Below are 27,791 nucleotides of genomic sequence, written 5' to 3'. Positions count from 1 at the left end.
ATCCGCACGGAAAAATCCGAACTGTCTGCACAGCAGGTTTCATATTGCATTGATCTTAATGGTACTGTACACCGCAGCAGAAACTGCTGCGGATCCGCAGGACCAAAACCGCTGCGGATCCGCAGCAGAATCTGCAGCGTGTGCACACACCCTAACAGATGATCTGAATGTGTAAAACTAACAGGTCCCGTGCATTGCAAAAAGATAAAGTCCCATTGGGGGACTAAGTAATAAAAGTAAAATTTTCACTCTGCAACATCCACTGTGTGTTTATGTCTGGAAAACACCCATGGAGTCATAATCGTCATTACACCTGTAGATGAATTCCCAGAGGAGTTAAATTTCCAAGTTAGGGCCAGTTGAAGGGGAATTCTGCTGTTTTGGTACTTAAGGGCTCTACAAATGGAGTCTGCAAATTATTATAGGAAAATCTTCAGTTCAAAAGTCAAATGAATCAACATTTTAGTGGTAAAAATTCTATGATTTTTCCTTCACCACTCAATGGTATTAAATTCTGTGAAACATCCGTGGTGGCAATATACTCACTTCACCTTTAGATGATTTAATTGAAAGGTGTTGTTTGGAAAATGGGGTCAATTATTGGGGGTTCTGCTGTTCACGCACCTCAGGGATCCTCCACATGTGAAATCGCTCCCACAAATCATTAAAGCAAAATCTGCACTCTACTATGGCACTCCTTTCCTTCTGAGATTTTCATATGTGGTGGAAAAAGTAGTTTCTGTCCACATATGGGGTGTCATGATTTTCAGAAGTTGCATAGCAAATTATATTGCTTGTTTTCTCCTATTAGCCCTTTTGAATATTAAAAACCTTGCGCTAAACAAAGTTTTAGTGGAAAAATCACTTGTGGGTTTATAATTATCACTACAACACTAGATGAGTTACTCAAGGGGTGTAGTTTCAAAAATGGGGTCCCTTTCAAATATTTCTATTCAATCTACTCCATGGTCAGATCACTCTCCAATTCAACTCACATGCTCTCCTCTCCACCCACGGCCCCGATCATTCGACTGGACTCTGAACGATTCATTGCTCTCTTACCCTGATATCGCTCAAAAACTGAAAACCACCTTGATGATTACTTCTCCTTGAATCAACAATCAGCTTCCTCGCCAATTTCCCTCTGGGAAGCTCATAAGGCAGTGCTAAGAGGCTTCTGTATTCAAGAGGCCTCGTGCAAGAAAAAAGACGGACGTGCAAGGGTAGCTGAATTAGAGAGCAAGGTATCAGTTTTAGAGTCCCGGATGAAGAACTCACCCTCACCTGCTACGTACCAAGACCTTTCCCACGCTCGTACAGAATTAGACCTCTGTCTTTCTGAGAACGCGGACCGGGCCATACGCTGGTCACAACAACGCTTCTACGCCCTTAATAATAAGAATAATTCTAACTTAGCTCATCGCTTAAAATGCCTACCCCTACCCCGCCCCCCATACGTTTACGTACACCTTCGGGCATTACATCCAATCCACAACAGATTACTCATATGTTCCAACAAAAACTTAGGCAGTTATATAACGTCTCTACCACTATAAACTCAGAAACGTTAGATGCTTTTTTAGATTCTACCCCCCTCCCAGCCCTTAGCTCTAACATGATCGAACTCCTAAATCAAGCCATTACTCCTAGCGAAATAGAACTAACTATTCAGCACCTGAAAATTAATAAAAAAACAGGTCCCAACGGATTTATGGCCCTCTATTATAAAAAATATGCATCGGTACTAATTCCCCACCTCACTAACTATTTTAACTTAAGGGACAGTAATAATCCAGGAGGAGCCTCTTTAATGGCCGCTATATCCATGATACCAAAACCCAACTCAGTCCACTTACTCTGGTCTAATTATAGACCAATATCCCTTATTAACTTAGACCTTAAAATACTAGCTAAAATTCTATCTCAGCGGTTGAACTCAGGTTTGGGAACTCTTAATACATAGAGATCAAGTAGGCTTTGTCCCTTGTAGACAAGCCTCAGACAACATACAGAGGGTCTCCCACCTGCTGCACTTCTGCAAACAGCGCAACATATCAAGCATGTTACTGTCACTGGATATTAAAAAAGCCTTTGACTGGCCTTATCTGTTTGCGGTCTTGCAGAAGTGGAAGTTCCCTGACCACTTTCTTTCTTGAATTCACTCTCTTTACAGCTCCCCATCCGCTTACGTACGCTACAATGGCTTTTCCTCTGCACTTTTCCCCATTAGTAGAGGCACTCGGCAAGGATGCCCTCTTTCGCCCTTATTATTCCTTTTGGCATTCGAACCATTAGCTATTCATCATCGCCTCAACTCTAATATACAGGGTGTAAAAATAGCGTCAGTTTCTCACAAGCTCTTTTTGTTCGCAGATGACATGCTACTTCTTCTATCAACCCCTCAGACATCCTTGCCGGCCCTACTTCAAACCCTTAGTAATTTTGAATCTATCTCCGGTCTACAGGTTAATCCTTCACAATCTTATGCCATGAATCCCTCCCTTCACCTATTGTTTCACAGCTCCAACACGACTTTACGTTTCAATGGGCCACTAACCATCTGGATTACCTAGGGGTGAAACTGACTGCCAGTTTAGACTCCCTTTATGCAGCCAATTATCCTCACATGCTCCGCAAACTCCGTCTACTACTTCAGTCATGGGAGAAGCTACATCTCTCTCTTAGATTTATCTGCGGTTAAAACACGCCTTTCTTCCTTTCTTGGTATATGATCAATGAAAAATTATCTGCCATACTTACAGATAAAGTCGGTAAGTTTGAGAAAATATGGCTTCCCTGGGCGGAGTACGCCAACCACACCCCCTTGCCACACCTGTATTTCATCTAACCAACCCAGATCCCCCGATTCTGATTGAATCATTAACGATAATTGGACACAACATACCCCCCTCCTCGGGCTTCCCCCCTCCCTTGCCTCCTACCCTGTTGTTAGTTTGTCTGTTTGTTTGTCAACCGTTTACATGCTTTCTTATGCATATTGCAAATACAGCTCTGTATTGAGATTTGATATCACCTTATTTGTAAAATGTAAACTTTCAATAAAAATTTATTGTTCAAAAAAAAAAAAAATGGGGTCCCTTGTGTGGATTTTTGCTGTTCTGGCACCTCAAGAGATTTGCTAATGTGACATAGTTTCCACAATCTACTGCAGCAAGAATTGTGCTCCAAAAGTCAAATGGTTCTCCCCCCCCCAAGCCATGCTGTGTACCCAAACAAGAGTTTCTGACCACATATAGGATAAATTGCACAACAAATTGTGGGATCCATTATCTCCTTTTACGTTTGTGAAAATTAGGAATTTGGGGCTAAATCAACATTTTTGTGAAAAAAAAAGTCAAATTTAATTTTCATGGCCCAATAATATAAATTTCTGTGACGCACTAGTGGTTTCAGGATGCTCATTGCACCCCTAGAAAAATTCCTTTAGGGGTGTAGTTTCCAAAATGTGGTCACTTGTGGGGGTTTCTGCTGTTTTGGCATTTTGGGGAATCTGCAAATGTGACATGGTGACTTGTGCAGCAATGTTCAAATGGTACTCCTTCTCTTCTGAGCCCTGCCGTGTGACAAAACAGTAGGTTGCAGCCAGGGCTGTGGAGTCAGTAAGCCAAATCTCCAACTTGGACTCCTCAATTTCCCTGACTCTGATTCCACAGCACTGGTCACTACTGAGCATGTGCATAAAGTGCAGCACAGATTGATCTCATCTACGACTCCACAGCACTGGTTACTCCTGAGCATGTACATACAGTGCAGCACAGATTCATCTCATCTATGACCCCACAGCTCTGGTCACTACTAAGCATGTGCATAAAGTGCAGCACAGATTCATCTCATCTATGACTCCACAGCACTGGTCACTACTGAGCATGTACATAAAGTGCAGCACAGATTCATCTCATCTATGACTCCACAGCACTGGTCACTACTGAGCATGTGCATAAAGTGCAGCACAGATTCATCTCATCTATGACCCCAGAGCACTTGTCACTACTGAGCATGTACATAAAGTGCAGCACAGATTGATCTCATCTACGACTCCACAGCACTGGTTACTCCTGAGCATGTACATAAAGTGCAGCACAGATTGATCTCATCTATGACTCCACAGCACTGGTCACTACTGAGCATGTACATAAAGTGCAGCACAGATTCATCTCATCTATGACCCCACAGCACTGGTCACTACAGAGCAAGTACATAAAGGGCAGCACAGATTCATCTCAGCTATGACCCCACAGCACTGGTCATTACTGAGCATGTACATAAAGTGCAGCACAGATTCTTCTCATCTATGACTCCACAGCACTGGTCACTACTGAGCATGTATATAAAATGCAGCACAGATTCATCTCATCTATGACCCCACAGCACTGGTCCCTACAGAGCATGTACTAAAGTGCAGCACAGATTCATCTCAGCTATGACCCCACAGCACTGATCACTACTGAGCATGTACATAAAGTGCAGCACAGATTGATCTCATCTATGACTCCACAGCACTGGTCACTACTGAGCATGTGCATAAAGTGCAGCACAGATTCATCTAATCTATGACCCCACAGCACTGGTCACTACTGAGCATGTGCATAAAGTGCAGCACAGATTCATCTCAGCTATGACTCCACAGCACTGGTCACTACAGAGCATGTACATAAAGTGCAGCACAGATTCATCTCATCTACGACTCCACAGCACTGGTCACTACTGAGCATGTACATAAAGTGCAGTACAGATTCATCTCAGCTATGACCCCACAGCACTGGTCACTACTGAGCATGTACATAAAGGGCAGCACAGATTCATCTCATCTACGACTCCACAGCACTGGTCACTACTGAGCATGTACATAAAGTGCAGCACAGATTCATCTCAGCTATGACCCCACAGCACTGGTCACTACTGAGCATGTACATAAAGTGCAGCACAGATTCATCTCATCTACGACCCCACAGCACTGGTCACTACTGAGCATGTGCATAAAGTGCAGCACAGATTCATCTAATCTATGACCCCACAGCACTGGTCACTACTGAGCATGTGCATAAAGTGCAGCACAGATTCATCTTAGCTATGACTCCACAGCACTGGTCACTACAGAGCATGTACATAAAGTGCAGCACAGATTCATCTCAGCTATGACTCCACAGCACTGGTCACTACAGAGCATGTACATAAAGTGCAGCACAGATTCATCTCATCTACGACTCTACAGCACTGGTCACTACTGAGCATGTACATAAAGTACAGCACAGATTCATCTCATCTGCGACCCCACAGCACTGGTCACTACTGAGCATGTACATAAAGTGCAGCACAGATTCATCTCATCTACGACTCCACAGCACTGGTCACTACTGAGCATGTACATAAAGTGCGGCACAGATTCATCTCATGTACGACCCCACAGCACTGGTCACTACTGAGCATGTACAAAAAGTGCAGCACAGATTCATCTCATCTACGACTCCACAGCACTGGTCACTACTGAGCATGTACATAAATTGCAGCACAGATTCATCTCCTCTATGACCCCACAGCACTGGTCACTACTGAGCATGTACATAAAGTGCAGCACAGATTCATCTCATCTATGACTCCACAGCACTGGTCACTACTGAGCATGTACATAAAGTGCAGTACAGATTCATCTCGTCTATGACTCCACAGCACTGGTCACTACTGAGCATGTACATAAAGTGCAGCACAGATTCATCTCATCTATGACTCCACAGCACTGGTCACTACTGAGCATGTACATAAAGTGCAGCACAGATTCATCTCATCTACGACTCCACAGCACTGGTCACTACTGTGCATGTACATAAAGTACAGCACAGATTCATCTCGTCTATGACTCCACAGCACTCGTCACTACTGAGCATGTACATAAAGTGCAGCACAGATTCATCTCAGCTATGACCCCACAGCACTGGTCACTACTGAGCATGTACATAATGTGCAGCACAGATTCATCTCAGCTATGACCCCACAGCACTGGTCACTACTGAGCATGTACATAATGTGCAGCACAGATTCATCTCATCTATGACTCCACAGCACTGGTCACTACTGAGCATGTACATAAAGTGCAGCACAGATTCATCTCATCTATGACTCCACAGCACTGGTCACTACTGAGCATGTATATAAAGTGCAGCACAGATTCATCTCACCTATGACCCCACAGCACTGGTCCCTACAGAGCATGTACATAAAGTGCAGCACAGATTCATCTCAGCTATGACCCCACAGCACTGGTCACTACAGAGCATGTACATAAAGTGCAGCACAGATTCATCTCATCTATGACTCCACAGCACTGGTCACTACAGAGCATGTACATAAAGTGCAGCACAGATTCATCTCATCTACGACTCCACAGCACTGGTCACTACTGAGCATGTACATAAAGTGCAGCACAGATTCATCTCAGCTATGACCCCACAGCACTGGTCACTACTGAGCATGTACATAAAGGGCAGCACAGATTCATCTCATCTACGACTCCACAGCACTGGTCACTACTGAGCATGTACATAAATTGCAGCACAGATTCATCTCCTCTATGACCCCACAGCACTGGTCACTACTGAGCATGTACATAAAGTGCAGCACAGATTCATCTCATCTATGACTCCACAGCACTGGTCACTACTGAGCATGTACATAAAGTGCAGTACAGATTCATCTCGTCTATGACTCCACAGCACTGGTCACTACTGAGCATGTACATAAAGTGCAGCACAGATTCATCTCATCTATGACTCCACAGCACTGGTCACTACTGAGCATGTACATAAAGTGCAGCACAGATTCATCTCATCTACGACTCCACAGCACTGGTCACTACTGTGCATGTACATAAAGTACAGCACAGATTCATCTCGTCTATGACTCCACAGCACTCGTCACTACTGAGCATGTACATAAAGTGCAGCACAGATTCATCTCAGCTATGACCCCACAGCACTGGTCACTACTGAGCATGTACATAATGTGCAGCACAGATTCATCTCAGCTATGACCCCACAGCACTGGTCACTACTGAGCATGTACATAATGTGCAGCACAGATTCATCTCATCTATGACTCCACAGCACTGGTCACTACTGAGCATGTATATAAAGTGCAGCACAGATTCATCTCACCTATGACCCCACAGCACTGGTCCCTACAGAGCATGTACATAAAGTGCAGCACAGATTCATCTCAGCTATGACCCCACAGCACTGGTCACTACAGAGCATGTACATAAAGTGCAGCACAGATTCATCTCATCTATGACTCCACAGCACTGGTCACTACAGAGCATGTACATAAAGTGCAGCACAGATTCATCTCAGCTATGACCCCACAGCACTGGTCACTACTGAGCATGTACAGAAAGTGCAGCACAGATTCATCTCATCTATGACTACACAGCACTGGTCACTACTGAGCATGTATATAAAGTGCAGCACAGATTCATCTCACCTATGACCCCACAGCACTGGTCCCTACAGAGCATGTACATAAAGTGCAGCACAGATTCATCTCATCTACGACTCCACAGCACTGGTCACTACTGAGCATGTACATAAAGTGCAGCACAGATTCATCTCAGCTATGACCCCACAGCACTGGTCACTACTGAGCATGTACATAAAGGGCAGCACAGATTCATCTCATCTACGACTCCACAGCACTGGTCACTTCTGAGCATGTACATAAAGTGCAGCACAGATTTATCTCATCTACGACTCCACAGCACTGGTCACTACAGAGCATGTACATAAAGTGCAGCACAGATTCATCTCAGCTACGACCCCACAGCACTGGTCACTACTGAGCATGTACATAAAGTGCAGCACAGATTCATCTCATCTGCGACCCCACAGCACTGGTCACTACTGAGCATGTGCATAAAGTGCAGCACAGATTCATCTCATCTATGACTCCACAGCACTGGTCACTACTAAGCATGTACATAAAGTGCAGTACAGATTCATCTCGTCTATGACTCCACAGCACTGGTCACTACTGAGCATGTGCATAAAGTGCAGCACAGATTCATCTCATCTATGACTCCACAGCACTGGTCACTACTGAGCATGTACATAAAGTGCAGCACAGATTGATTATTAAAAAAAAAAATTACAGCACATTCTGCATTGTACTACTGGACCCAATGTATTATATATTTTATGAGTCGGTGTCGGTCCATTTTATTCCAACTCTGACTTCACCAAAATGGACACCGACTCTGACTCCACGACTCCGGTTCCGACTCCACAGCCCTGGTTACGACAACATATGGCATTTTCCTATACTCAGGAGGAGAAATTGGACAACAAATTGTGGGGTGCATTTTCTCCTTTTAACCTTGTAAAATAAAAACTTTGAAACTAAATTAATGTTTTTTTGTAGCTTGCCTTAAATCTTGTGAAGCACCTGAAGTGTTAACAAAGTTTTTAAATGTGGTTTAAATTACTTTTAGGGGTGCAATTTTTAAAATTAGGTTTTCTGTTTGAGGGTCTTATATGTCAAAAACCCACAGAGTCATTTTAAAAGTGAAGTGGTCTCTAAAACTATAGACTTTGTAGACTTATTGAAAAAAATAAATATGCAAATTGCCTCTTCAGTGAGGAAGAGGACTAGAACTCCATAGCGCCACCTGTTGGAGGCAGCGATCCAACAAGTCACTGTCGACCCTTTAAACTAGCATTTGCAATATGACTTAGGATTAGAAATTGCTGTTAATCTTTTAACCCTTTTATCATCCCAGCAAAAAAAAGTCTTTAAAAAAAGATAGTGATTTTTTTTTTGTCAAATATTCAATATTTTCATAAATAAATGCAGATCATATCATTGTATCCCATTCTTCTCTGTGTTCTGCTCATCCTCTTCATGCCATTGAATTTCAGCAGGGTATGGCCAGTGTTGTAACACCTGTAATAAAACTAAGTTCTAAGCTTTGTGCAGCTGGGTGCCACAGTTCTGAAGACCATTACTTAGTGGCTATTGATTCATGCCTATGTTAAATAAGTATTGCACAAATTGCTGTGTAAACTTTACTGTCTACATCCTAAACCACAGTCATCTGTCAGGAAGTGGTAAATGCAGCTTGACATTTGACGGCTTAAAGCAATTTGCAAATATACCTATCACTATTTAAAGGGAACATGTTACTCAATTAATGTTGCCCAAAACACTGGCATCATGATTCAGGTATGAAAAGGGCAACAGGGAGAGACGTGACTAGTCCGGCGCAGCCCCCAGATAACTTTTCCCCGCCTCGCTCTAGTTGATTGGAGTAGAATTGGCATGGACAAGGCGAGGTGCGGGTGGAAGGGGGTGGTGAGCCCCTGGAACATCTAGTGAAGCAAAGTCACCGCACACTCTTGAGTTAAATGCAAGGACTTGTATTCAGCTCCAGAGGGTGTGGTGAATTTGCTTTTAAATGTAAACACATATTCCCATAAAAGCACAAATCTTTAATTCAATATTAAAGTTAAAAAAAACACCCCCCAGTGCAAATAATAAACATGAAGCATAAGTTATTAGCAATAAATCCTAATGCTGACCTGCTTTCCCTTCCTGACAGTGGAGGTTGGCACCCTAAAAGATACGATTATTTGGCGCCCCCCACTCCGCTACGGCTGTCCCAGACTAGCCCTGATAAACCCTAACACACTACAGGTGGGAAAATAATGAGCAGTTAAAAAAGATGAAAGGATAGTACTTATTAATTATATCATTAGAAAAGCAGGTTATTGTATAAAATAGAGCTCTTGTATAGCAGATATATAACCAGGGCTGTGGAGTCAGTAAGCCAAACCTGCGACTCCGACTCCTCAATTTCCCTTCCACCGACTCCCACATATATTGCTTATATTTAAGTGAAAAATTTATTGTAGTACAATGTGAACATCAGACATTAAGGCTATGTGCCCACGTAGCGTTTTATTCCGGACACTAAAAACCGGACTCCTTCCCAGAAATCGCGCGTTTTTTTCCTCGCGATTTCACCGTGATTTTACCGCGATTCTGTTCGCGATTTTCGCGTGCGATATTCAAGCATTTGAAGCATCGCTTGGAAAGTGATTGACAGGTTGGTCACACTCGTCAAACATAGTGTTTGACAAGTGTGAGCAGCTTTTTACTATTGAGGCCGCCTATGCAGCCTCAATAGTAAAAGATAGAATGTTAAAATGCTAAAAAAATTAAAAAAATCGGGGTATATTTACCTTCCGACGTCCCGCGCTGCCATCCTTGGCCTCAGCGCTCCCAGTAATGCCTTGCGAGACCTGTGATGACGTTGGTCTCGCGTTACTATAGCGATCTCGCGAGACCACGTCACCACAGGACCTTGCCGCAAGGCATTACTGGGAACGCTTAGGCCGGGAATGCAGCGCGGGACGCCGGAAGGTAAATATACCCCGATCTTTTATTTTTTTATTCTTTTTTTTACAGGGGTATGGTACCCAGGGCCTGGAGGACAGTCTCCTCTCCTCCACACCGTGGGTACCAACCGCACATGAGATGCTTAACTTCCCGCATGGTGGGCATAGCCACATGCGGGAAGTAAGCGATTCTCATGCATTCCTATGGGTGCGGAATCGCGGCAATTCTTTGCGATTCCGCTCAAAAGAATGAGCATGCTGCGATTTTTTCCGCGATGCGATTCCGCCGCGGAATAAAGCGCAGCATTAGCACAGCATGTGCGGAATGCCATAGGAATGCATGGGGGGCGTTCTGTACACGATTTTTAAACGTTTTCGCAGCGTTTTTGCGCCGAAAATCGCGGCAAAAACGCTTAAAAATCGCTACGTGGGCACACAGCCTTATTCATTTTTATGATACAATAATCAAGACATTTAGATAGAACATAATATATATTTATTGGAATACAACTTCAGAACACAAAAACTGTAATAAATTGTAAATATATAATACACTATGTAATATCGATTATATATATATATAGTGTGTGTATATGTGTATATATATATATATATAACACTATGTAATAAACTATGTAAGTGGCAAAAAAGAGTTTTCAACAAAAACATACTAAATAACATTTGTGCAGTCTATGAATTTGTTCTAAGAAATAGAATTGCCTCCATCAGATCCTCCTTCATAGATGACCTCACATCTGACCTAATAATTTTAAGGCCAGAGAACAACCTCTCTACACTAACTTGGGATGGAGGCAAAGCCGTAACCACATGGGCAACAGCTCTAACAATTTCCAAGGATAAAGGAATTGCCTCATGCACAGTCAGTTTTGATGAACGGTTGAATTTTTCTTTTTCTTTGAGAACAAGTGAAACATTTTGCTGAAATATGGTCAATCTGCTTGCTATAGGAGACGGAGTGAAATCTTTTTCCTTGCAGCAACGCTTTGCTTGCTCCATGTCATCCAAATACTTGTCAAAGTCAAACTCCTCATCTGATGAGAATGAAGATATGGCAGCAGTAGCACTGTCAGGACCCAAGTCCTCTTGCGCCTGGCAGTCCTCCTGTAGGCCTCTCATCCTAACTGCTACCTCAGTCAGAGCTTCTTTCCTTTAGTAAGCTGTTGATCATCAAGTAATATACGATGACTTGGATCCACATAAACAGCTGCCAGAAAAATTTTATTTTCCAATAGCTGTGTCTCTCTCCGTTTCATTGAAGCAGAAATGCTATCTGCGATTAAATCTCCTCTTTGGGACAGGCAAAATAGCAAGTTCTTCCACTCCCTTATGAAAATGCCAGGAGTTAAATCCTCAGCTTGTAATTTTTTAGTCACGTTAAATAGGTGATTAAGCAATTCCTTCAATTTAGCCACCTGTGTCCATTGACCTTCATTTAGGGTTACCTGAGGGTTTGCCATATCTATAAGAAACGGTTTTAGCCAGGATCAAAACTAGGAGGGGGGTGCAGAACCGCATACTGTTCCGCAGAATCTCATACTGCACACCTCAGCTGCTGCAGAACCTTATACTGCACACCCCTACACTTGAAAATAAAGCCTGCACCTTAAGATGTGGTGAATGCAATCTATTTATTCCAACTATCAATTGATGTTGATGTGTGACTGAAGACGAGCAATGCCTGTCCTGGGCGTCCTTTTGGGTAGCTATAAGGTGTACCTGACTGGTGCTAAAAAAAGGAGTGTTAGTCTGTGTGCTACCCGGCTTTCATTCTTTTTGGTACAGATGAAATATGGATAGACAGGTATGGATAAATGGATAGATAGAGCAGATTTCTAATCTGCTTTTGCTATTGAAAACATTATCTATGAGCTCAAAAACCTTTCAGGTGATGCGGTTTTTTAAAAAGCTGATCTGTTTTTGCAGCTGAAAAACGTATCCTCAAAAAACGCAGCAAAACCGCTGTGTGTGAATGTAGCCTTAGATCAGGAATAGAACAGCCATTTATAGGAAATTTCAGAACTTTCCCAAATTCCTATGAAAAAATATTCAGCACATTCTGCATTGAACTACTGTACCCAATTTATTATATATTTTAGGAGTCTGAGTCGGACCATTTTATACCGACTCCACCAAAATGAGCTCCGACTCCCGACTCCACGACTCCGACTCCACAGCCCTGTATATAACAATAGTATTTTCCCTTTAAGGACAATCACCTTGGTTAAAGTTTCAAATAACCAACAATTCAAATAGCTTTGTGCAATCTAATATCTAAAGCTCAATGTGGGTGTGTATGTATGTGTGTATGTCCGGGATTGGCATCTGCACCGTCGCAGCTACAGCCACAACATTTTGCACAGACACACGTCTGAACCCCGAGAGCGTCATAGGCTATGTTGTGAGGTGAAATTTTAACCCCGTGCGTTCCAATTCACCAAACAATTTTGCGTGTTATTCTTATCATTTCTATGGTGTTATCGTCCTTCTGTAAAGCTGGAAATAACACAATTTATTACCGTGCCAACACAGACCACCCTCTGACACAGACTGCAGGGGGAGCCCAGTATCACACAGGATAGGATTAGATACACGGCTCAGCAGTCAGTATCACACAGGATAGGATTAGATACACAGCTCAGCAGTCAGTATCACACAGGATAGGATTAGATACACAGCTCAGCAGTCAGTATCACACAGGATAGGATTAGATACACAGCTCAGCAGTCAGTATCACACAGGATAGGATTAGATACATGACTCAGCAGTCAGTATCACACAGGATAGGATTAGATACACGGCTGAGCAGTCAGTAACACACGATAGGATTAGATACACGGCTCAGCAGAAAGTATCACACAGGAGAGGATTAGATACACAGCTCAGCAGACATCACACAGGATAGGGTTAGATACACATGATGTTTATCAAAAGGCTCTTGAATGAGTTGAAAATAAAATACTATCAATACTTGGGTAATCGTTTAGTTAATTTGTGTTGCAAATCTGTGGTATTGAATATATGATTTGAAATATTTTTATGTGCAATATAATCATTATAATTTGTTATAACTAACCACAGTTGGTTACTATGCCCAGGCAACGCTGGGCTCTTCAGCTAGTATCATATAACGGCCGTACGATTTAGACAAAAATGGCAATCTCTCAAGAAATATACAAGAAGCCAAAAAGGACCACAACAAAATTCACAGCATGGTTCAAATAGGGAACATCAAATATTTGTCCACAGTGGTTCCCATAAATACACAAATAGCAGTAATTGATGCCAAGAAAAAACAAAGATGGGGGTTAGCCCAAACTTAGCTTCCAGCCTCAACGCGTTATCCCAGCTACACGCTTCATCAGGAGGCACAATATAGATATTTAAACTAGCCCTGCATAAGTTTGGACAGGTCTGCCTCTTTATCTGGACACCTCACATCTATGGATTAGCTGGTTCCTTAAGGTACTGTCACACTTAGCGATGTACCAGCGATCCCGACCAGCGATATGACGCGGTCAGGATCGCTGGTACATCTCTAAGTGGTCGCTAGTGAGCTGCCACACAGGCAGATCTCACCAGCGACATCGCTGGGGACGGGGGTCGCTACTTACCTGTCACACCAGGCGATCCTGCGTCCTCCCGCCCGGCTCCCCGCTCGTCGCTCGTCTCTCCACAGGAAGCGCCGCAGGAAGCTGACGACGAGAAACGGTCCAGGACGTTCTCGCGCGATCAGCAATTACCAGCGGGGGAGCGGGTCGTAGGTAAGTATCACACACAGCGATATCGCTTAGTGTGACAGTACCTTTATTGATGGCAACTGTATTACAGTGACTGGCAGGCAATGCCCGCATGCTTATTGGCTGAGTAACAGGTGGCAAACATGCGGGTTTCAAATTCGAACACTGGTTAATGCTTATCGAGTGCTGAGCACATCAAAGCACCTAGATACTCGATTGATATCTGCGTATCACCAAGCACGTTCGCTCATCCCTAGTGGTTATTCCTCCACGATGCTTGGAACAACCTCCCTTCTGAGTTCCTTCAAACACTGAGTGTAAGTGTCTTGAAGAATTGATGTTGTTTTGAAGGCAAAGAATGTTGACACCAAATACTGATTTGATTTAAGGCCCCGTCACACACAGCGATGTGACGGGGATCAGTGACCGAGCCCACCCCCCCACCCCCGCCGGATATCGCTGATCGTGCACTTTCGTCCTGGGCCATTTTTTGATCATTGCTCTCCCGCTGGTCAGCGCGCATCGCAGCGTGTGGCAGTGGGAGCCAACGATCAGCGAGGCTCCCAGCGCTCTAAGCAGGCGCTGGGAGCTGGTATCTAAGGTAAATATCGGGTTACTAAGCGTCGCGCGTCACTTAGTTACCCGATGTGTACCTTAGAAACCTGCGTCGCAGCTCCCGACGCAAGCACGCAGGTTTCTAAGGTACACATCGGGTAACTAAGTGACACGCGCCGCTTAGTAACCCGATATTTACCTTAGATACCAGCGTCCTCGCTGTTGAAGCTGCCTGTTTGGCAGCTCACCAGCGATCATGTAGCGATGCACCAGCGATCCTGACAAGGTCGTATCGTTGTCGGGATCGCTGGTGCATCTTTAAGTGTAAGGGTACCTTTAGATTTCTCTTTTGATCATTCACTTTGCATTTTATTAATTGATTAAAATAAACTATTAAGATTTCTATGTTTGAAAGCATTCTTACTTTGAAGCATGTTTTATGTGCACCGACCTAAAAATTTTGCCCAGTGCGGTGTTTTCTAGTAGAGTATATGATCAGCAGAGTTTGCAAACATCTAAGCCAGGAGCACAGTCATTTTCACAATGATCATTTCCTCTCATGTTACAGTATGTTTCAGCAATTTTTATGTAACCTGACTTGCTTTGAAACAGAAATCATTTTGCCCTAGTAACGCTCCGAGCTGTCTTGTGTTGTTTCGATACCCTAGATCATTTCCTGGGATCATTGTATAGTGGATATGAAGGCAATGTATTTACCCACATGAAAACATAATTGCTCTTGACTTGCATGAAATAATGACAGATATTTATACATTCGTAGAATAAGAGCATAGTTGACATGCACAAAGGCAGTAATATCTGATTTAGCATGTACTTGAACACATCACTGGAATCTGGATTTCAGGGCATTTTTTTTTTGTACTTTCATCCTTATGATCTCGTACATGAGAAATCACTGAGTAAAGACGTCACATGTTACTGCTGCATCACCCTTTAAAATCCCATATATCCTGGGGCGTGGTTATGCTCTTGCTCTGAGCAGACACACCGAGCAGAGCTCCCATCATCCTGAATAGTATTTTGCAGAAACTCCACATTATCTGGACTCCCCTTCAGACAAAAATTCTGTTGTGCTGCAGATGACTGCTTCTGCGGGCTTAGTAGGAGGTTTTGCCTGGTGTACTCCGAAAACCTTCGGCCCGCCACGCGCTGCTACGGCCTGTTTCACACTTCCATTTTTTTACGTCAGTCAAAATCCGCCAACTTTTGAAAAAACGGATCTGCCAAAAAAGGGGCTGATCCGTTTTTTTTCACCCATAGACTTACATTATTGGCAGATCTTGACTAAAGTTCATCCATCCCACCCATTCTTTGACAGATCCGCCAAGATTTCAGCGTCTCCCGGGCGGATGGGACGGACACTGCAACGTTTTTTTTTCTTTGTCGTTCCGCTAATTTGCTGTGCGCATGCCCGGAAGCTTCATGCCGGGAAGCATTTTAACTATGAAATGCCGTTCCGGGGAGCGGCGAAAATTCTCTCTCTCTCTGTCTCTCTCTCTGTCTCTCTCTCTGTCTCTCTCTGTCTCTCTCTCTCTCCTTCCGGACCGCGATAACTTTAAATATAACGGTGGCGGATCCGCTACTGTTCGTTTTTGGCGGATATCAACTGTCCGCCAGCAACGGCGGTGTGAAACAGGTCTAAGGGGATAGCAGCCATGTTAGCGTCGTGACTTTGTGCTGTTGGATGAAGAGAGGAGACATTGAGCAGGCACATTAGGGGCATTAAACACCACCAATGCCGAGGATACAATTTTTCTGTTTTTTTTTCGGTCTGCTTCTCAGCGGTGGTGTTGGCTTTCTGATCTTCCTGCTGGAGACCTGACAAGCAGAGAGGATACCGCTGAGCTGCCGTGCACCTGCTACAGCGGTCAGCGCCACTGCAACCTCAAAGCAGGAGACCCGAAACCAGAAGTTCACGAACTGCTCCTAAAGAGAGAATACCCACACAGCTAGATAGCGCAACACAGGGGTGAGTGGGCTATAGTCACTCTCCACTTTCACTCCTGTAAAGGCACTTAGTGCCATTTTACCTCATGATCCACACTCCTTATATCTTACCTCCTCTGGGCACTGTCTGCACAAAGTGTGTGAAGGCTTGCCCAATAATAAGGGGCCTATGGTTGATGAGGGTGCTGATTCCAGTCCGTAGTGGAAAAAAAGACCTTCAGCAAAAAAAACTGGTACAAGGAGGAAGGAGCGGCGCAAACAGAATCCCAAAATTGCACCATCAACGTGCGGGAGTTGGCAAAGGGATGTCTGTGGGGATGTAGCTGCCAGATTGGAGCAGCATGCTCACAGGCACGTAATACAACTCCCATGTGCCATAGGTCAGTAATGAACTCACAAGAGTCCTAAAGCATTTCCTCAACAGGATCTCAATATACAATTCTAACACAAGAGGAGGAGGATGTACCCCCTGACATGACTTTTACTTCACAGATGTCCCTTAAGGTGGGAAGGTCCCATTAAGGATAAAGAGAGTGTTCCTGGAGGAGTATCCTTAGGCGAGTCTCCTTTGCTGGATGTGCCTAACATAGTCAATAGATGCAATTCCACTCTCGCTACACTGACAGGCCAGATGGGCTACATTCAGGAAACTATTTCAATAATCTGCCATGATGGGCAAATAGTGGCACAGTATACCATGGCAGTTGAGGGTTGAGTAAATAATCTGGAGGATGCGCTCCCCCTTGTCGGTAGGGACATTCAAAATCATGCACTAGCCGTGGTTGCTCTGCTGGCTAAGGCAGATGACCTGGAGAATCGCTAAAGACGCAATAATATCAAGCTGGTTGAGGTACTGGAGAAGGTGGAAGGGGGACACATCAATAGTTTTTTGGAAAAATGGCTGGTTGGCATACTCCTTTGTTTGCAGTAGAGAGAGCCCACAGGATACCTATAAGGCTAGGGCCGGCGAGCAGACCTCCTCTGCTTATGATTAAAATCTTCCACTGTAAAGATTGGGACATTACACTAAGTAAAGCACTGGAGAATCAGGACATTAGGTTTGGCTGGCAGAAGATTTCATTCTTTATGGATTTCTCAGCGGATGTCCAGCCCAAAAGGTCCATGTTTCTGGACATTAAAAGAAGAATGAGAGCATTGGGCATGCAATATTCTACGATCTATCCCGCTAAACTGAAGGTGATTGCCCTAGGTATTACTACATCTTTTGAGACTCTCAAAGATGCTTTTAGATAGCTGGACACTCGTGAACATCAGATTCAACAGGATATGAGGGCCTGAGCTAGGAAGGGCTCTTGGAAGAAAAGTTCGGAATCCGGATTGGAGTTTAGGCCTACTCGGTAGCCTAGACATCTCTGTACTAAATATTGGTATGCGGTTTAGTATCTGCACATTTTTCTTTGCTTTTTCTTGCAGCAGTGCAGCGGGCTCTCTTCTGCAGGCACCTGCATCTGGATAATTTGTTATCTGTGTTCTTTTACTTAAGAGAGAATATCAAATGGTTTTATGTGTTCTTGAACCCCATCCCTTATGTGTAAGAGTAGGTTTATGTCATTTAGGGTGGAAGGAAGGTTTCTGGGTTGGGACAAGGGGAAGTATTTTCTTGGTGTGCAAATGTAGTAGTTCTTGGCTAATGGTAAGGACAATAATTCTGGTGTATGCTGTATTGTTTAGGATTCATCTCTGGTTTAAGAAAATGGGTCTAATGGTCAAGTTCATTTCATGGAATCTTCGTGGCTTAAAAGATAACTCTAAAAGACAAGCAATCTTCAGGTATATGAAGACGGTTAATCCAGCGATTATAGGGCTGCAGGAGACACACATGACCAAGAAATCCATTACTATGTTGCAAAAGTTCTGGATGGGCTATAGCCTATACTCTGTGTATTTATGCCCAAGGAGGAGTTAGTCTTTTCATGTATAGGAGTATTCTCTTTAAACACATAGACTCCTTTAGAGATGATGAGGGCAGGTTTGTCGGTGTTCGTTGTACATTATCTCATTTTGAGTGTATCATTGTTGTGGTATATGTCCATTTTCCTTATTCAAATATCCCCCTAAAAAAATTACAGTGAAACTTGCTGATTGGCCAGATAGCCCCCTTATAATTATGAGTGACGTTAATAATACTTGTATCCCTTTTAAGGATAAGTTCTGTGTGAGTGATGACATTCTGTCTCCTTTTGACAGCCTTATTAAAGAAACACTCCCATCAAAGTTATTATTCTCTGAGTATAATGCAGTCATCATATTATACAGTATTGTGTATTTACAATTGCTCGTTTTGCCTTTCTACCCAGATAATTGTTATTTTCTTTGCTCTATGTAGAAACAGGAAGTCTCTTGTCCCTGCATTTATCATTCCTCTCTTCAAATCCTTACCTTGCTGCTCCCTCCTCCAGGGACTTTTGCAGTGACTCATGAGTCATGCATGGAAAATTGACCCCCTGTGTATAAATAATGCTTAGAAGGATTCAGCTAGTCAGTTTCTAATCATGTCATGGGAAAGAGAAGAATTAGCTGGGTAGAAAGGCAAATTGAGCAATTGTAAGTACACAGTGCTGTATAATATGATGATTGCAATATATTAGGAGGATAGAAATTTTGATGGGAACGAACTGGGCCTGGTAGACATTTGGAGATGCTGTTCTTCTTCATCTTTTGGATTTTGTGTCCAACTGGGTCTTTGGACTTTGAACGTGCCTCTCTTGGATCAACGAGTTGCTGTCAGCCATTTTTCCTTTCTTATTTGGAGGGAAAGAACTCACAATCTATGAGTTTTCCCATGTGCCTCTTCGACATATCAGTCTCTCTAAAGAATTGATTTGGTTCGCTGTAATTTTTTTATGGTCGCAATTTTATCCAAAATTTAATACTCCCTGGAATCCTTATCAGATCACTTTGTTCTCCTATTCCATTTACAATAATGGTTAGACACTCTTTGGTCTAGAAACTTAATCTATTTTGGCTCAAACTCATTAATTGTGACAATGTTAAGGGGAAACTGTCTGAATTTTTTGATCATAATTTGTGCTCAGCGCCCACAAATGTAGTTTGGGATGCTATGAAGGCTTTTTGGAGGAGGGTGCTAATAAGCAAAAGAAAGACGGTATGAGGTAACTCACGAACAAAGGGTATGGACTTCGAGAACTAGGTACAGGTGACTGAACTAGCATATACGGTATTCAAAATAACTGCACCGAAAATGCAGTGGAAGGAGCCCCAATAATTGCAATTATTCCAACTAGAACAAGCAGGTAACAAATGTATGTTTTTAAAACAGGAGGGAAAAAACAACTGGACATTTATTAGCCAAACTAGCACAGTCTCCAGAGAGAAAATGTATGTATATACAGTATATCAATTAAGGGACATAGAGGGGATTGTGTGTATTCAGAGTACTAATATAATGCAGAATCTACATGGCCTTTATTCTAGTTTATATTCCTCCAGGTTTAAAATTCCATGTAAATTGCATTATTTGAATTGTGCTAATGAGAATGAAGACACCTTAACACATGGCATGTTCTTGTGTCCTTGCAGGACCTGCCTCCATATTTGTGCCAGCTGGATGTGACATTTGAAAAAGGTAACGCTCTGTCCATCTGTCCCACAGATAAATAGCTATAGGTTATGGCAATATATCATTATTCTAACTCTACAGTCCCATGCCAGGGTGTTCTGTCCCCGCGTGGTGGCTCCACGTGGTCCTAGGAGATGTCATACTGCACAGATGTGTAATGTGGCCTTGTGCATGGTGCCTTATCTTATGTCTGTAGTCAACCTTAGCCTCAGTCACACGTCAGTATTTTTCATCAGTATGTCATCATTATTTTGCGTGAAAAAAACTTACAGTGAAAAGGCAGACATTTTGGAGACACTCCTGATTTTGGCATCGAAATACAGATGCAAAAATCCTGACGTGTGAGTTGAGGCCTCTGGCTGGGGTTACTCACTGTTGGGTTCACACATCCGCTGACGGCCTCGTAGGACAGTCCGTCCACCATAGTCTGTACTTGGACCGTGACACATGGATGTATGAATGCGCCATCACTCCTATCATTCAGGCTAACATCAGTAATGTTATGGTTGCTCTGAGATGCCCATTTCTACAGAGGTAAGCAAAAAATAAAACCCCTCTACTCTTCATAAGAAGGTTTTCCCGGTCATCAGAGATTACGCTTTACAGTTGAAAATAGTATTGTCAGAGAATTGAAAGCAGATCAGTAGATTTTGTTTGGTCACTTAAGGGCCATTATAATTATTTTGATTTAATATGTGGAAATTTTCGTTCGGCTTTTGTTCAGATTGGTTAGTAATCGTCAAAGATCACAGAAAAAAACCCATTTTATTTAATAAAGAATAAAAGACACAAGTTCATATTTATCATTTATGTCCTGCTAGTTGTCCTGTGCCTAATCCAAGCACAACTAATGACATTTTTGTGCACTTTTCTGCCTTTAGCCAAGCAGAAAAACTGCATGCGATGTGTTTCTGTCCGGCACAAGGAAATGTCATGATGCATCAGATGGCAAAACTGCTCCCGATGAAAAGCACTGATGTGACGTCAGCGCCACAGCCAATGCCAAACACCGGGGGCAGCGTCAGAGACTCATCCCCGGACCTGGGCAAGAGCAGTAGCTTTATAATAACCTGCAGCCGGACACATTCGTACTTAAAGGGAACAACATTTATATTACATATGGATCAGTACCAAAGAATCAACAAGAGGTGAACACAGTGCACCAAAATGCTCATTCGTACAAAGTTATCATTAACAGTCAATTACTAATTTCATACAACTCAACAATACTAATCTTAAAGCGAATCTGTCTCCAGATATGACAGTACCAACTGCATGTAATATTGAATAGATCTGACCCGATGATCTGCTTGCTTTAAAAAAACATGTCATAATGGCTGTATAATCCTTTAGGAAAGTTTCCTCTCCTCCCCCCGACCCTGATTGACCGCTCCTCAGTGTCCCTCCTGCTGCTGAGATCTCCCACTGCTCTGTACAATCTGCAGCTGTCGGTCAGGCGGGGTGAGTGAAGACTGAATACACTTGGACTCATATAATCCTCACCTTAATATCGGGATTATTCAGGCATTCTGACATGGACCAGTTCATCAGATTGCAGAGATCTATTAATGTATGCTGCTTGTATTGGGAAATCTGCTGACAGATGCACTTTGAATGAGAAGGAAAATCAGCTAATGTGAGAAAAACAGGCGTGTATGAGACCAGAAGCATTCAGAGGTACAGTATTGCCCCAGAGACTCATATGGGTTCTGTATTAAAGGGAATCTGTCAGCAGCTTTTGTTATGAAATCTCAGAGCAGCATAATGCAGGGGCAGAGATCCTCATCCTCTGCTGTAGATGTAGCAGTGCTATGAATGCTGAGCTCTGTATAACCATGCCCTCACCCCTGATTAATAGCTCCCTGTGTACAGTGGTGGGGGCGGGGGTTACACAGCACAGTTGACTAAGAGGCATGAGACACCTAGTCCTGTAGTGATAATATCCTGCTAATAAAACACTGACTTTATTGAAACAGCAGTACACTGCCTATTAAGTGCCTCATCACTGGAGTCAGGCCTACATCATGCTGCTTTCAGATTACATAGGAAAACTCTGTTGAAAGAGTCCCTTTAGGTTTTGTATAACAGAGCTTGTACAGCATCCTTAAAGGGGTTTTCAAGGCAAATAATTATGGCAACCTATCCTCTAGATAGGTCATCAATATCAGATCAGTGGTGGCAGACACCTGGCACCTCCTTCAATCAGCTGCTGCCAGCTCCAGCTATGACTGGATGTAAAAATGTAACTGAGCCACTCCCGATCCTAATTATGGGTCATCAATATCATATGCCCGGATAACCCCTTTAATCTTCGAAATATGTGTATGCTGAGTGTATTTGTATTATGGTTGTGCATTTGGGTGCAGTAATGATAAATGTTGACCCACATTCTCTCCAGATTGCTGTTGTGACGGTGGCGATGACAGACAAATCCCGCTGCTGAAAGAAGTGTTTGAAGCATTTCCTGAAACCCCAATAAACATCGATATCAAAGTGAATAATGATGTTCTTGTGAGAAAGGTACCTATCATGTCGAATTATTGGACAAGGCGTCACTACTGTTGTGCTCACCTTTTGTAACTTTTACCCCAAAACTGCATTTACTTTTGCACTAAAATGGCTTTTCATTTGGATTTCCTGCATGCAATTCATGACATTTTTAAAGGGGTCGTCCACTTTGGATAATCCTGTCTTATAAGACAAGTATCACACTAGTGAGATAATATCCGCCATCCTGCAATCTGGATTCTTGTGCTCTCCAGGGAAGCAGCCAGCAGGTATAGGTTTTATTGAAGGGCCATTATATAGCACCTATTACAGTAAATGGGCCAACCATGTGCTGCGCAGAGCTCCTGAGGACTCAAAAGATGGATTCACTCTGGCTAATGGGGTTATGAGAATCTATACATCGATAAGCAGGTAGTCCCATCTCCAAGATCCTATCCCAATATGTAGTAGATGAAATAATAATATTAGCAAATACCTCCAGTTAGAAATGTAGTATAGTTCTTCTGACTACCCCTTGTTTAGGGCATTGCAGTAGCTTAGGTATCCATGGTTACAACCACCAACAACTAAATAACTGCCACTATATGAGTGGTCATTACCATGGATACTTAAGCTACTGCACAAGGGGTAATCAGAAGAACTATACTACATTTCTAATTGAAGGTATTATTATTATTACGCCTGCTACATATTGGGATAGGATCTTGGAGATGGGAATACTCCTTCCACCTCTGAGGAAACTGAATCTTGTAAGACAGATACCAACATTGAGTGATGACTTTTTTCTTTTTGCTTAGGGTTGTGTAATAGTATTTCTCAATTGCCGTTTCGGGTAAATTTAGAATTTCCAGCTGCGTCTGTTCATTTCCTTCCTATGCAGTATAAACATGGAAGAACGACTTTATCACTAACGCGACCGGTTTCTAAGACATCTCCTCCACTTCCTCTCGGTCTGTTTTTCGAGCAGGGATTTAACCCTTGGGAGTTTACCTGCTGTTTGTTGGTACTGGGCTTTTTCGTTGTCTGAGAATTCCCTCCGCCGTCTGGCATTTCTGCTAGTTGTACATTCGGCAGTCAGCAGCAGCAATAATTCAGCGTGTTTATTGGCCTTAAGTGACGGTAATAGATCCTCGGGCCGCAGCTTTTCTCCGTATCAGCATTAGTGCTGGGGAAATCTAATAACGGAGTCCGCGGATGAAAGCAAATGATGGAGATGCGCACAGGTTACTGATCTATTAAGTGGTGTGTCAGAACATAACAGATTAACTATGTCTGCCCCTTCTATTGGAATACATGTAAAATAAATGACTTTTATTTCATCTACAAGTTATTATCCAGGATCATATTTCTCCATTCATTTTATAGCATCGTCGTGTAATTTCTTTATTGAAGGCCAGATTCGGCTTAACATGTTTTATGCGATAAAGTAAGAAAATCATTATATAACAATAGGATTAAAGTTCTGTTCAGACTATAGTCATTAGTCACTATATGGGCAAAAGTATTGGGACACCTACACATTAGACCTACAGGATCTTGTATGACTTCCCAGTCTGAGTCCATAGACATTAACATGGAGCCGTTACAGTTTCCACTCTTCTGGGGAGACTTTCTGCAAGATTAGCGTATATGTGGGATTTTTTTGTTCATTCATCCAGAAGAGCATTCGTGAGATCAGGTTCTGATGACGTCCATCTGATGCTTGGCATAATGTTTGGTGATGTAAAGCTTTGCCTGCAGCTGCTCTGCCATGAAAACCCATGTCAGGCATCTCCTGATGTAGTTTTTGTGCTGAATGTTAAAAAGAATTTATAATCTGAGAGCAAAATGATGTAGGGGCTGAGAGCCTGATTCCAGTGATATTTCAATTACTAGGCTGTGTGCTGTTTCAATAAAAATGAGTGATTTATCAGCAGGAGATTATCACTGCAGGACTAGGTATATGGTGCCTCCTAGTCAACTGCTTTGTGTAACCCCACCACTGATAGGCCAGTTTCTGTCTATGCACAATGTACATAGAAAGCTGGCAATCAGTGGTGTGGTGGTGGGGTTATACAGAGCTCAGCATTCAGAGCAATGCTAGATCTGCAGCAAAGTGAACAGGGATTGTATCAAGATCACAGTATGCAGACCAGTGAGTGACACATCGCTGGAATCAGGGTCTCTGTCCCTACACTCTGATGCTCTCAGGTTACTTGTCAAAACCCTGGTGACAGATTCCCATTAATGCTGCAAGGGGTTTGCAGTTATTGAGAGGTCCAGCACACAGCGATCCCGATCTGCACCTTTACGTGTTCTCAATTTCATGGCTGATTTGCTGCGATTCCTTCCTCTTTTCAATGATAGCACTCACAGTAGATTGTGGAATATGTAGGAAGCAACAAATTTCACAAACTGACTTATTGTAACGGTGGCATCCTATTACAGGACCAGTCTGAAATTCAGTGAGCTCTTTAGACCGATCCATAGTGTATGTCATACTATGCCATAAATGTAGCAAATGTGTGATTGGTGACCATACTGCAGTGTATTAGTTATGACCCTACTGTAGTATATAGAGTACAATGATGACAATACAAAGGACAGTAGTAACTGAGATTCACAGATTGCAGCAGAGAAAAAGAGCATTAATCTATTAAAGACACTGTATATGAGCACATCTGTAAGATGCCCATATAGTAGAGTGGTAAGACAGTGCCCATCATCCAGCTTAAAAGGACATTTGGGAGGAGTCTTCAAGGCAATGCTAATTATGAAAGTAGCTAACACTTATCACTCTACTTTTAAAGGGAATCTGTCACTAGGTTTCTAGAATTTAATAAGAGAACAGCATGATGTAGTGACAGAGACCCTGATTCCAGCAATGTGTCACTTACTGGGCTGCTTACTGTAGTTTTTATACAATCACTGTTTTATCAACAGGAGATTATCACTATTGGACTTCTTGACCTGCAGTCCAACTACGACCCCACTAATTGGCAGCTTTCTGCCTATGCACAGAGTGGGGTTGTACAGAGCTCAGCATTCAGAGAACTGGTAGATATGTGGCCAATAAAACAGTTTTTAATCAAAATTGCAGCACCCAGTAATGGAATCAGGGTCTCTGCCCCATGTTATGCTGCACTCAAATGTGGTAGTACAAACTTGGTGACAGATTCTCTTTAATGCATTTCTAAAACTTTCTTTCTGTCCAAATTTGCAGCTACATGAGATGTTTAGTAGGCCAGGGGATCCAATTAATATTGACTTCAGATGGAGATTATCAAGGCGTGATGACTACCATGTTGTTTTTTTCATATTCACACATTATATATGCCATATTTTACGGTCTGTGTTGCGGCTAAAATTCTTGGACTGGCCACTGCTCTCCTGAGCAGAACTACTAGCCTCACATAGGTCTATGAGGCTGTTAGTTAGATCAAAAGGCCCGCGGCCCCACCAGTGATTCAGGCCGAAACACAGACTATAAACGACATACAGTCATGGCCAAAAGTTTTGAGAATTACACAAATATTAACTTTTACAAAGTCTACTGCTTCATTTTTTCTAATGGCAATTTGCATATACTCCAGAATGTTATAAAGAGTGATCAGCTGAACAGCAATTATTTGCAAAGTCAATATTTGACATGTCAATTCTTTCTGCGGATTCCGCTGCGGTTTACCATCTCCTCCATTGTGGAGATGAAAAACCGCAGGGCAAAACCGCAGGCTAATCCGCAGGTAAAACCGAAGGCCTTTTAACCTGCAGATTTACCTGCGGATTTTACAAAATCCGCGCGGCCAAATCCGCACCCCAATCCGCAGCATGTGCACATACCCTAAAACAAAGGTGTCATAAAAAAAAATAAATAATTGAAAAACTATGAAGAATTAATGTTTTAATTAAAAAACGTATGTTATCATTTGTTTTAAATGGAGTAAAATATGAAAAATAACTAAAAAATTACCAATATTTTCAACTTTTAAACACTAGGGAGAACAGCTGCTGAAATTTGCCATGAAAACCTAGTGTAGTGCTAGCTCACATTACGACTGCAGTAAATTTGGGCGGGTCTGATGACGTGTCTGATGTCACCCCTCCCAAAGAAATGTGCCACACCCCACACTATCTACTTCTTTGGGAGCAGTGGTGTAATGTAATTGGCATTAGATACACAGATTTGGGGCGAGTATCACTGTGTTGGGCATTAGATGCAAGGCTATGGGGGGTATCACCAGGGGTATACAGTACGTAGAAATCAGAGTCCTCCAATGATGGCTCAGAGAACCGCTCTACTAGGCAGGCAGGAGAGTTGCGCTACTGCCGTATGCACGCAGAGCTGCGCTGCTGCCGTATGCACGCAGAGCGGTGTACAGGCTCATAGACTTTCTATTGATCCTGGAGAAGACTGTGCGCGCGCTCACGCCTGATGAGCTGAGCAGTTTTTTACGCAATCCAGGGAGAAGTTGGTGGTCTCAGGAGCAGGATCTCACCAATGTTGCGCGTCCTAGGATGGGGTAGATATATATAAAAAAGATCAATATTTCGCCTTTAGATTGAGATTTATTAGCTTTGCAATCTATTGCATCCAAGAACTGAACAGTCCATTGTCCACCATGCCAGTCCTCATCACTGTATTCTCCCATTACCCCATACAACTACCTTTTATAAAACTTCTTATGCTCTTTATATTAACCACTTGTAGTCCTTCCTGGACTATTTGCTGAATACCTACAGTATATTCTTGTTATTATACCGGATAAAGATTTTCCCTTCTCACTTTCCCGAATTCAGCGACTAACGTGAGAGGGAACAAATACAGAAGGCGGCGATTCCCTGTTGTGCAGTAACCTTTTGGAAATATAACACGTGGGTGGAAATGTTCACTTTAATGCGAGCTCTATATATTCCGGCAGGTCTCCGAACTCGTGAAAGAATACAAGCGGGAGCACCTGACTGTGTGGGGTAATGCCGACTACGAGATTGTGCAGAAGTGCCACAAACAGGTAGGGTGGA

At 42.9% G+C, this 27,791-nt stretch overlaps 1 protein-coding gene across 1 annotated transcript in view; it reads left to right on the top strand.

Annotated features, from left to right (window-relative positions):
* GDPD1 (glycerophosphodiester phosphodiesterase domain containing 1) overlaps positions 1–27,791 on the top strand; it is a 115,520-nt gene that overhangs the window by 50,989 nt on the left and 36,740 nt on the right. Inside the window, exons 4-6 of the mRNA XM_073565805.1 lie at positions 20,246–20,291; positions 22,684–22,805; positions 27,692–27,781. Of these exons, the coding sequence (XP_073421906.1) occupies positions 20,246–20,291; positions 22,684–22,805; positions 27,692–27,781 (258 nt within the window). The remainder of the gene's footprint in view (positions 1–20,245; positions 20,292–22,683; positions 22,806–27,691; positions 27,782–27,791) is intronic.

This window comes from Dendrobates tinctorius, unplaced genomic scaffold, assembly GCF_039654945.1.
Source record: "Dendrobates tinctorius isolate UK_male_01 unplaced genomic scaffold, ASM3965494v1 ptg000016l, whole genome shotgun sequence".
In the NCBI taxonomy this organism is placed as follows: Eukaryota; Metazoa; Chordata; class Amphibia; order Anura; family Dendrobatidae; genus Dendrobates; species Dendrobates tinctorius.
This window is presented reverse-complemented; position numbering and strand designations above follow the sequence as displayed.